Source organism: Taudactylus pleione, unplaced genomic scaffold (genome assembly GCF_031769625.1).
Source record: "Taudactylus pleione unplaced genomic scaffold, aTauple2 ptg000157l, whole genome shotgun sequence".
In the NCBI taxonomy this organism is placed as follows: Eukaryota; Metazoa; Chordata; class Amphibia; order Anura; family Myobatrachidae; genus Taudactylus; species Taudactylus pleione.
The window spans coordinates 7725422-7738224 of record NW_028284559.1 but is presented as its reverse complement, the minus strand read 5'-3'; the positions used below and the strand labels follow the sequence as shown (position 1 = coordinate 7738224).

At 44.6% G+C, this 12803-nt stretch overlaps 1 protein-coding gene across 2 annotated transcripts in view; it reads left to right on the top strand.

Annotated features, from left to right (window-relative positions):
• The window catches only part of DUSP29 (dual specificity phosphatase 29), a 67368-nt gene that overhangs the window by 17294 nt on the left and 37271 nt on the right, over nt 1–12803 (top strand). Inside the window, exons 1-2 of one of the 2 annotated variants that reach the window (XM_088474991.1) lie at nt 10626–10950; nt 11437–11654. In XM_088474991.1, coding sequence (XP_088331117.1) covers nt 11458–11654 — 197 coding nt within the window. In that variant the 5' untranslated portion in view covers nt 10626–10950; nt 11437–11457. Of the gene's footprint in view, nt 1–10625; nt 10951–11436; nt 11655–12803 lie in introns of those variants that run through there. The other variant, XM_088474992.1, reaches the window with a different exon arrangement.

Below are 12803 nucleotides of genomic sequence, written 5' to 3'. Positions count from 1 at the left end.
AGCCTATGGGCTTCTACCGCATCGCACTGCTATGAGGGATCCGATCCGATCCCTCCCAGCATGCCCCGTGGCCGCCGCGTCACTCTGCGCATGCGCAGATGGACTCCAGGGTCATGAACCTGGAAGTCCACGGCACAGCGCACATCGCAAAGAACAGCTCTTATCGGAAGAGCTGTCCTTTGCATTACTGATCGCACATGTTAGTGCATATGCAATCAGTAGGAATGCGAAGCATGGCGGGATGTACTCCGCAAGGTTAGTACATCCCGCCCATGGTAAGGTATCTGCACAAAAGCCATAAACTAAGTACCATCAGTTAAAATGTCACATCTCACACCAGTGAGCAGTCTATGCTTAGCTTAAACCTTTAATAAGTATTGTACAGTATTTTTCTAATCACTTGACTGTATATTATCAATATCAGGTGAAATGGACACTTGGGCTTTATGAAAGTTTAGTATACGAAACTGAAAAGTTTATATAACTTTAGGTGTATATCACCCTACTGTACTGGAAATTGGAAGTCCTGTGAATCCAGCCATAACATAAAAACCACTGACAGGTGAAGTGAATACAATTGATAATCTCTCTACAATGGCACCTGTCAAGGGGTAGGATATATTAGGAAGCAAGCTAACACTCAGGGGGGGAGATGTATGAAGCTCAGATGTGGTATAATCGCACGTTATGTGTGCTGATACCGCTTCTCCCAGATGTATGATCAGGGGTTGAGCAGAAAATGACAGAGGCGCTATGCGCCCCTGTCATTATCGGCGCTGCTATCAACAAGATAGTAGCGCCGATAGCCTGGGCCATGTATGAATGTTCAGATCGCCTGACCGTTCGGCCCGCTGTAGCTATCGACAGCTACAGCCTGGCGCTGTCCCTGCTGCGGTGGCTGCCAGCTCCAGGCTGCTCGCGTGGATCTCGCGATACTTGCGAGATCCCACGCATACTCAGTGGAGCCGGCCGGGGCTGACACACAGCGCATCAGCACTAGGCTGATGCGCTGTGGTCTCTAGCAGGTAGTGCTGGAGGGGGGGAGTTACAGCTCCCCCTCTCCGGCCAATGACATGTTCATACATCTCATTGGTAGTGCTTCCTTCTTCGCCTGTGCAAAGAGGCAAAGCAGGAAGCGTTATAGCGCCAAATTAAGTGGCCTGGTTCAGAGATGGACACGAACGCAGCGAAGGCTGCATCTTTTTCCGCAGCACCTCTGCGTCTTTATGCTAATGTTGCAGCCAATGAGATTTGTACAGAGGCGCCCACCGACTGCAGTGCTATTTCGTATGAAGATGCATCATCGGCTGCACAATCGAGCATTGCATCAGCCGTATGGAGACGAAGAATGTCCGTCTAAACATGACCACTTACATCAGAACTGCGGCAAAAGGTGCAGCCACTGACTGCGACACGGCTGAATCTGGCTAACCACTCCCTTGTTACCATCAGGAACGCCCATTGACATTGCCTCTTTCTGCATCCAAATTTGTTCTTCCACTTTTGGCGGTAACTATCGGCTGGGGCGGTTTAACGGGGGGAGGGGCGACAGGGGCAGTCGACCCAGGGCCCCCACACCCACTAGGGATTAAAGTGGGCCAGAACGGGAGATAGAACCAGTTCCGCCTCCTCGGGCCCACCTAACCAGGGCACAGCAGGGAGGCTCCATTTGCCGTGCAACAGCTGAGATTTTGTTACCACTCACCACAGTGGCAGCTGGAGGCTCACACCTGAGCTATGGCTTCCAGCTCCCACATTGTGCAGTGTGCGTCATGACGTATCTCCCATAGTTCCGAGGAGCAGCCAGCCAGCCAGACACGGACGCGGGGCTTAAGGTAAATATTGTGGGTTTTTTTTCCTTTTTTATGTAAGCGGATTCACTACAGGGGGCACTACTACAGGGGGCACTACTACAGGGAGCATTACTATTGGGGGCACTACTACAGGGGGCATTATTACTGGAGGCATCACTACTGGGGCATTACTATTGTGGGCACTACCACGGGGTATTACTACAGGCCGCACTACTACTGGGGGCATGACTACTGGGGACACTACTAATGGGGGCATTGCATAGGGGGCACTGCATAAAGGTCACCACTACTGTGGGGCCTGCATAAGGGGGTCTGCCACTACTAGGGGCACTGCATAAGGGGCACCACTACTGGGAGCATTGTATAAGAGGCACTATCACTGTGTGCATTGTGTATAAGGGGCACTGCTGTAGGCATTGTGTAAAAGGGGCACTGCTGTGTGTCATAACATGATTACGGGACATTACTATGTGGTGTAATGTGAATCAGGGGCAGTATGTGCAGCGTAATGTGGATAAGATTGCGCAACTGGTGAGTAATATGTAATGTGGGTGCCTCTATGTGTTTTTTTTCCTGTGGGTGTATATTGTGTATTTTTTTTTCGTGTGTGTAACTGTATTTTTTATTTCATGTGAAGCCCAAGGGCAACATTTCACAATGAGACATAACCCCTTTAGCACTCACTAAAGGGGTTATGTCCTCCTTTTAGTATTTAACAAACAGCGCTAAGCTTAGCTTATCGCTGTTTGTCAATGTACCGCTTACAAGCGATACGGTCCCCATTGCGCATACCCTCATGTTGTCCATATTTAATAGGGGCCCTACATGTTTGTTGCCCAAGGGCCCCCACAGACCTTAATCCGGCCCTGACCTTTGGGACGCACGCGCTTGCTGCATATGGGGCTGCATAGCCGCAGAGCGGTCAGAGTGCTCATGTCCACCGCCGAAAGCGCCTAAAAGGAGCATGTGAGTGTCAGAACTGGACCATGAAGCAATATAAGAAGGTGGCCTGGTCTGATGAATCACTTTTTCTTTTACATCATATGGACGGCCGGGTGAATGTGTGTTGTTTACCTGGGGAAGAGATAGTACCAGGATGCACTATGGGAAGAAGGCAAGCCCACAGAGACAATGGGCTCTATTTACTACAATCCGCATACTGAATGCAGATTGTAGTGTGATATTACCGAGTGAATTCGCTTTGCGAATTCAGGCAATATCACAGGGATTTACTACAAATCCCTTACAGGGACAGAGCTTGCGATAAAGCTCTGTCCCTGTAAATCCCCTTCGGAGCCTTATCACGGTATTTTCGCAAAAAATACAGTGATTAAGTGCCCGCGCATGGGCCGACCGATCACCGCTGCTCCCCCCCTGCGCTAAGCCCCGCCCCCGCAATCACGCCCCCCCCCCGCGACCCCCCCTCCCTTAATAGCACTTACCTACATGCTCCGGGCCTCCGGTGATGTTCTCCATTCCTCCGGTCAGGTGATCTCCCATACTGCACTGGGGCCCGATCACCTGATGACCGGGCTGCAGTGCACTATGGGAGACCAGCTGACCGGAGGGGAGTCATCACCGGAGGCCCGATCACCGGTCCCTGGAGTCAGGTAAGTACATTTTTTTTTTACTATTTTTGTTTTCTTTTTTTACAGTAATCAGCTAGCGGTCTGTTTAGACCACACAGCTGATTACTGGGACCGACTCCCGGCTCTGCTCTCCCCGTTAGAGCAGGGCAGGAGGCCGGTAACCGGGGGAGACCCTGGATAACGCCACCTCCAGGTGGCGTTATTATCACAGGGTTTTCCCCAATATTTTTTCACATTTTATTTTTAGTAACTCTGGTCGGATCACATTTCCCATTACAATTATGGGAAATGCGATCTGCTTTACTAAAAATAAGTGATACTTAGGAGTTGGAGTAGAATTTTACGAATTCTACTCCAATTGCCCTGTAATAACTATAGGTGATACTAAAATAATGTGAAAAGGGTGTGAAAACACCCTTTTTCACATTATTTTAGTAAAAATAATGTTGATAATTAGAGCCCAGTGTGAGGACACTTTAAGATGAGGTTACATATGTAAAATCATGGAACAAAACTGTGGGCAGTTTTAAAGGATAACATCTTGAAGGAAGAGGGAGTCTGTGTAAAGATTAAAACAGTGGGGTAGTTAAGTATCTGCAGTTGGTAAGATGAAGACTCAGGGGTCTATTTACTAAGCAGTGTTAGAAGACAGAGTGAAAAGTGATAAGGTGCCAGCCAATCAGCCCCCAACTGTCATCTCACAGGCTGTGTTTGAAAAATGACAGTTGGGAGCTGATTGGCTGGCACCTTATCACTTTTCACTCTGTCTCCTAACACTGCTTAGTATATAGACCCCATAGTGAACAAATAGGAGATAATCATTGGAATCTAACTCTAACGGCAGTGACTCATGATTTACAGCTTTACCGGTAAACTCTTCTTGCACCAAAGAATTAAAAGATACAAATTTTATAATACGTGTTGTACTATGTATATTATTGAGGCATTTGGGAATGATGTTATAGGAGGCAGAAGCTCCCAGTCAAACTGCATTGTCTAAAGCAACCCCCCAACTACTAAAACGACCCACGATCAACGATCGCGGGTCCCTATAGTGAACAGGCTAACATGGTCGATATCAACCATGTTGGCCTGCATGCACGGGCGATGGTCGATATCTATATCGACCATTCGTGCCCGTGTATCGACCATCGTTTGTCATTTGAGGGGGTCGGAAACAGGACGTTATGAACGATAACAATAAAATGATATCGTTATCGTTCATATCATTCTGTTTAATCGTACTGTGTACGCAGCAAAACACGCCTCCTTACCTTTGCAATACATGATGATTTGGCTGTAAGTATCCATAACCATTAAAAGTATAACTAATCTCCAACTTTAAAAATGAAAAGGCAAAGGTGAACAGTGCCATGTGTGATTTGTTATAAGCAAGTAAAGGCAGAATTAATAACATACAATAGCATAAATCTAGGCAATTTGCTTAATTAAAACTATTTTGCATCAAATGTATAAGTTGACAATGTAGAATTATTATTTTGTCCACTCCACATAAATAAATAAATATATGATGAGGTACTTATACTTGTGTATGCAGAGTCCTCATAGGGCGAGAAGAGCAGTGTCTTCTACTTGTATATAGATTATGTTTTTGTTATCTCAGGAATTCACATTAAAACTTTTTTCATGAGCTAGAACTATCCGGTGTACAGAAGTGTTACAGTGTCAATAAAAGAAAACTGTCAGAAGTAAAATTCAGCTGCTGTAAAATGATGTCAGGGGTCGGACAGCCGGGGGAGGGGGGAGAACAGAGCGTTTCATTTGCTTGTAAAGACTGAAATTACACTCCAAGGATCCTCTGGTCACTTGACCTGACTCTGAATAAGATCTTTACTGATCAGCAGAATGGGGAGTCCTGTGTGCATATCTGGTAACGAACATACATAACTGGATATTACACTAAGCAGCTGTTAATGAATTATAAGACTCAAGAAATGCAGTGAGTAAGAAACACAAATGGGCATGATTTATGCAGCTCGCTCTGAGGTTTGTCATAAGAGATTAGCTAAATCTGATTTATTTTTTAGTTGACAAAAAAGGTCCTAGTACATACCCATAAACGTTTTGTTATAAGGATATATCTCCCATCAGCTATGAGCATCGGACTTGCTGCATTCGTGGTCTGCCCAGGGTGAATTCTGTAAGCTCATATGTACTGTCAGCACATTTCTCATGCTGCGTTCATGTCTCTTTGTTTAACTGGATGTATTGCATTCACAGAGTGCAGAATGGCACAAAACCCAAACCGCCATGAGTGCATGGAAAATGCTTGTGTGTACGAGTCCTTAACTATACATTATGGAAACATAAAAAGAATAAACAGAAACCAATTGTTCTGTTTGTCAGTTATTGAGATCACTAGTGATGTCCCAGCAGCTTGAATGGCGACAGTCTTAAGCTGGGTACACACTTGCCGATGTGTACCCGGATGATATGTCGGGCCGACATATCGTACCATGTGTACACATTGAGCAATGTAATGAACGACGGAGCAATCGCTCATTCCATCCTTTATTACCTGCAACAGTCCTGTTAGAGGGCACAACCACCTCACTATCACAAAGACGGGCTTCTTTTGGAGACCCAGTCCCTGCATGTGCTATTTGATACATTTGGGCGGTATTATCACATACTGCAATGTGATTTTGGTTGCTGATCGCAATGAGAATGTGATTATTGATAAATGGGCCCTATAAGGAGATATACCTCGTAGCCATACTAATTTTGGTGGGTCAGTCCTGATTTTAAGGAACTGTCCCATGACAGAGGGGTGGTGAGGTATTTCAAATTTAAATAAATTTCAATAGATGTGACTTTATCAAGCAGTATTTTAGAAGACAGTAATGAAGGATAGTAGTCATTTTTATATTTCCTGCTATGTGAGTTCAAATGATGTAGATAAAGTTTAAAAGTGTTTTGGAACATATCAATCTATTGGTGTATCTGTGACCCCAGACACCACTCTGTTAATTTTTCTATGATTTTGCCTAAGCAGACTTTCTGAACATTTGCATAAGAAAAGCGCCTGCTCTCGAGCATTTATATGTATATGCCTTTATTATTTGCTCCCTATGGGGCCTATTCCTCATTTTCACCTGCAATTGCAAGAATTAAGTTATCTGGCCATTCATCACAAAGGTAAAACAGGAGACATCACTGATATCTCCTACTTACCTTCCCTCTGGTGGAATGGCCCTCTGTCACCATACACTAGTATCACAGATATCTCCTACTTACCTTCCCTCTGGTGGAGTGGCCCGCTGTCACCATACACTAGTATCACAGATATCTCCTACTTACCTTCCCTCTGGTGGAATGGCCCGCTGTCACCATACACTAGTATCACAGATATCTCCTACTTACCTTCCCTCTGGTGGAGTGGCCCGCTGTCACCATACACTAGTATCACAGATATCTTCTACTTACCTTCCCTCTGGTGGAATGGCCCGCTGTCACCATACACTAGTATCACAGATATCTCCTACTTACCTTCCCTCTGGTGGAGTGGCCCGCTGTCACCATACACTAGTATCACAGATATCTTCTACTTACCTTCCTCTCTGGTGGAGTGGCCCGCTGTCACCATACACTAGTATCACAGATATCTTCTACTTACCTTCCTCTCTGGTGGAATGGCCCGCTGTCACCATACACTAGTATCACAGATATCTTCTACTTACCTTCCTCTCTGGTGGAATGGCCCGCTGTCCCCATACACTAGTATGGGGACAGAATTCATCAAGCTCTGAAAAAAATATTTTCGGAGCTTGAGTGCGGGAGCATTCGCCATCTCCGGGCGAGTGCTCCCGGTACCCGCTCCTTCCCTACGGGCATCGGGGCTCTTGTGCGCATACGTCACCTACAGGTCACGCATGCGCACTTCTGTCACTGCTCCAAAAGGAGGAGTGAAAAGATTCACTGCTCCGGAATCTGCGGCGAGTTAGAATGTTAATTATCGTGGTCTGAATGGACCCCGATAATTAACATCATGAATAGGCCCCTATGTATCTTGCCTGCAGCTGCACCACAGTGCATTAAGTTAAAGTTATATGAAAGTGCCTTGTTATTCTGACTGCCTCATTGGCAATCACCTCACTTGACTTTAGTACTGAAGTTGGTTCCAACCTTTGTCTGTATCTTGCCACTAAACCTGTTCTAGTAAACTTTACTTTTTCCCTCTGCCTTGTGGGGCTCCTGACAGTAGACCTTAAACATTATTGCAGAAGCCCCTTTTGAAAACTCTGCAGCCCATCTTAGTAATGTTTTTGTCAGATTGTGTAAGAGGCAGAACAAGAAGGACCAAGTGGGTTTCAAGTAAGAATGTACCTCCCCTGTTCATTTCTGTTCCCCAGCCCTCCTCACACTCAGAATTCATGCCCTCTACTCTCTCCCCCCAATTCACTTTACAATTATAACCTTTGTTCCCCTAGACTGCAAGCTCTAGTGAGCAGGGCCCTAAAACCTCTTGTTCTCTTACTGCACTATCCTTATATCCAGTGTGCTCTCATTTATGGGCAGATTTATCAGAGTCTTGAGAGAGATAAAATGGAAAGAGAGAAAGTACCGACCAATCAGCTCCTGTCACTTTTTCAAACGCAGCCTGTAAACTGACAGTTAGGAGCTGATTGGTTGGTACACTCTCTCTCTCTCTCTCTCTCTCTCTACTTTATCTTTCTTCAAGTTTAGATAAATCTGCCAGTCACAGTCTATGGCTGCGATTCAAATTTTATGCGTGTCCCCTGTTGGACGTCTATGCAAATAGGTGCCCGGCGGAGCAATTCAATGGTTTCTCTGTTTGGGCGCCCATTAGTATTTACCATGGCTGAAAGCACCGGATTTTGCCGCGCAAAGCGGCTAAACCCATCTACAAAAGTCGTTAGGGCGACCAAACAGCCGTTTAGGTGCCCAAAAAACTGAGTTTGCACACATTTCTTCTCGCAACTCAGGAGCCTGCAAGAAGCAATGTGTTCCCTGCACCTTTAGGCGTCTGAACGGAACACCAATTGACTTACTCCATCGGGCGCCATGCGGGGGGCATCTAAAAACATTGAACAGGCGGGGGCAATTAATTTCAGCCCGATGTTGTATAGCCCCAAGAAAATTCCCAGAGCTATTGAATTCACCGCGCTGTTAGCCCAACAAAAAGTTTTCTGCTTGCACCCTCCTGATAGTGCAAATAGAAATCGGACTAAAGTGCCGACCGCAATGCTGTTTTTCATCTTAGCGCAGCGCTAGCAGTCCCGCTACCGGCACTTTAAACACCAAGTTTTGGGCGCTCTAACCGACATTCTCCGACGTAAGTGGTTTTAGTCAGACTTACAATTTGGTGAATTGAATAGCTCCGAGAACTCCTTCCTAGGGCTATTCAATATCACTCTGAATTGTTTTTAACTCTCACACACAGGGCTCTATTTACTACAATCCGCATATTGAATGCGGATTGTAGTGTGATATTACCGAGTGAATGCGCATTGCGAATTCAGGCAATATCACAGGGATTTACTATAAATCCCTTGCAGGGACAGAGCGTGCGATAAAGCTCTGTCCCTGCGGATCCCATCCGCACTCTAGTCGCGGTATTTTCGGAAATAATACCGCAACTAAGAGCCCGCGCATGCGCCGACCGACCACCGCTACTACCCCCCCCACCGACGCTAAGCCCCACCCCCGGCACTAAGCCCCGCCCCCGCGATCGCGGACCCCCCCTCCCTTCATTACACTTACCTGCATCCTCCTGGCCTCCGGTGGTCTTCTCCGGGCTTCCCGATCAGGTGATCTCCCATACTGCACTGGGGCCCGATCACCTGATGACCGGGCACCAGTGTACTATGGGAGACCAGCTGACCGGAGAGGAGCCATCACTGGAGGCCCGATCACCGGTCCCTGGATTCAGGTAAGGAAAAAAAAAATGTTTAATTTTTTTTTTCTTTTTTGTACAGCAATCAGCTTGCGGTCTGCTTAGACCACATAGCTGATTACTGGTACCGGCTCCCGCCTCTGCTCTCCCCGTTAGAGCAGAGTGGGAGCCCGGTAACCGGGGGAGACCCTGGATAACGCCACCTCCAGGTATCGTTATTATCACAGGGCTTCCCCCGGTATTTTTTTACAATTTATTTTTAGTAACTTAGGTCGGATCACATTTCCCATTACAATTATGGGAAATGCGATCTGCTTTACTAAAAATAAGTGATACTGGGGGTTGGAGTAGAATTTTACTAATTCTACTCCAATTGCCCTGTAATATCTACAGGTGAAACTAAAATAATGTGAAAAGGGTGTGAAAACACCCTTTTTCACTTTATTTTAGTAAAAATAATTTTAATAAATAGAGCCCACACTGTCTTATTTCACTATATAGCTTATTGGCGAGTTTCTTAAACTCTGCCATTAAAGTCCAGGTTTTAAGGATATCCATGTTTGAGCACAGGTGACTTATTTAGTACCTCAGTCAATTTGCTTTAACCATCTGGACTCAAGCATAGTTATCCTTAAAACCTGGACTGTAATGGCGGAGTTTAGGAAACTCTGGCTTAATGTATCCTCTTGCATGGTCCATATATTAGGGAATACTGCAGATACGCGTTGTTTGGAGGATGCTGCAAGATGCAATATTTTATTCACTTTATTGTATGCTCTATCATATAATAGTCTGAGTGTATGCTATCATTGGCGGTCAGGTTTTTCTGTGTAATCCATTAGGATATCTTTATGTGCTGTGCAATCCATAAAAGGACTAATGTATAATAGACGCATATTGTAAGTGTAACCCATTAAAGCCACCCCACTATGTGCACAGTCCCTAGCACCAATATGTGTAACCCCAGCCTCCCCCATTTCTCCTTAGAAAACTGCAGGCTAGTGTAACTGCTGTGTCCCCTGAGGTACCATGAGTATCTTCTACACAGCCAGACATAGGATCGTACAATGCGGTTCTAGTTGTTGAAGGCTAGGTAGCTTTAAGTAAACCATTTGTCTTTATCAGAGTTTTTCTCTATTACCATACTTCCAAGCATCAGCAGCATGTCTTCTGCTCTTGACTTGGACTCTTTTTTAAACAAGGCCCTTCTTACATGGGTGACGAAGAGTCAGGCATCTAAGAGATGACAGATGATACTCAGGGTTTAGTGACAGAGTTCAGCAGTCAATGCCAAGTGAAATGGGACTTGACTGAGCAGATACTGATTTGACAATGTGTTCAGGACCTGCAGAAAGCACTTGTGAAGCTGCTGAGCCTGTAGAATGAACTTACAAGTGAAAGGGAATATGAGACAGGTGTTCAATGCAGGGAGCAAAGCCTAATCTTCACAGAGGGAAGAACTACTATTTAGTACTCGCTACATGAAAACCATACAGAAAAAGGACTACAGATAAAATATATGAAAGTGAACTGAACCTCTCCTACGTGTGCAAGCCCAATGCTAGTGGCAAACACATGGGTTTCCAAATGCATGATTTTAAAGCAAGTGTGGAAAGTCCATGAAGGGGGCATAATTAGCACAACCAGCTAGAATATACATCATACGAAGGTATGTAATAATATATAGGACCAGCAATCACAGTATGCCATTATATGTGGAAGCAGGGCCATCCTGTCTGAGCTGAATGTTTTTATTTTAGATGTGGGCTTCATTCCAGACATAGATGTACAGCTTGGTCTCCTTATGTACTGAATAGTGTATTATTATACAGTATTAATAACTGACCCTATAGATGGTCTATATCAGGGCACCCCTAACAGTGCATGTTTTCCATATCTCCTAGTTGGTTCACAAGTATATTCATTACTGGCTGACGCATTTTAAAAGATCAAAAGGTGGTGCTAATTATTTCATGTGTGACACTGGGGGGGGATCTTAAAAAAAACATGCAACTTTACTATTATATGCTATTTATATTGTGGTCATCATGGTGTGGGCTAGGGAGGGTTTTCCTGCAACCATAATCTTGGTATGGCCAAAAACCTGATGTTATGGCTCTGTATCTAACCCTGTGAAGTTATTTTTTCTGCTTAGGGACCACATGTGCTCAGTGCCATGTCAGTTGCCCAAGCGAGGATGCCTGCTGACACTACAAGCCTGAAGAAACGAAATGCCTATGCAGCAGTCGCTGTAGATCCAGACACTGGGTACAGCACCCCTGGGGCATTTGAGCTGGAGAGACTTTTTTGGCATGGAGCAGCCAAGTTCACCCATGTTAATGAAGTGTTCCCCAACCTGTATATTGGAGATGAGTGAGTATAATCATCATGTGTGTTTGTGTTTAATATTAGACAAACAATTTTGTTTATGTAAATGCAAGGTCAGGAGATGGGAGAGTGTAGAGAGGAGCCATCTTGATTAGTATTCAAATTAAATGTATACAGGTCCCTAAACATCTCTCCACATGGTGTGACAGACAAAATGCTTCAGACCAGTCATCAAACGTTTTGTCTTTTAACTCATTCAAAGGAATTGTAACTGCTTTTTTTCTTTGTTAAATCACTTTTACTGTTGTTTTGTACCAAACTGGATAGCCTTTCATGAGTTTTTGCTTTCGAACTCGTCAGTTTGTGCTTTTTCCCTTCTCTGACCACTGTCGGGAGGTAGACACCACCACGGACCTGCTGCAAGCCACAAGCATTCGTGTTTCTGAAATCCACCTGACCAAGTTGTCTGGATGTAACGATTTGGCTCTTATCAAAGACACTCAGGTCTTTACACCTGTCCATGTCTTCTGCTTTCAAAGTGAACTACAAGTACCTTATGTCAGCATAGACCCTGACATGCAGTGTTGTTATGAGATAGTCGCTCCTTATGGGAGTGGTCATCATAATATTTTGCCACATGGGTTTATGCACATAAATAATTCACAATTAAGTATTGATTAACTGTATAGTATATTTCCTGTTCTTTTATGGGCTTTATAATAATACATAAAACAAACATATATTATAGAATAGTTATGTAAATGCAAGCAAATTACACTGAAAGTAACTTCAGGAAGCAGCGAATAATGGGGTGAAGAATCCAGCTTAGACAGTATGGCTTGTTGCGTGCCAAGATGAACCTGCTCATCAGCAGAGTGTGGTTGGATATTATTTTGAATGTGGAAGGTTTGAAAATGTGACAGACACCATACAAAGAGGAGGAAGCCACAAACCTGTACACTTGCTTATAATCCATACATAGGGACGACCTAAAACTATGTCTGTGCTTCTACTTTTCTAGACACAGTTAAGGAATGGCAATTGTTGAGTTTATTATTGCTTATTAATGGCTATAAAAGCAAGAAACAAGTAAAGAGACCTGGGGGCCTATGTATCAAAGCATGATGAGAGATTAAATTGTGAGAGAAAAAGTATTAACCAATCAGCTCCTGTCATTTTTCAAACACAGCCTAT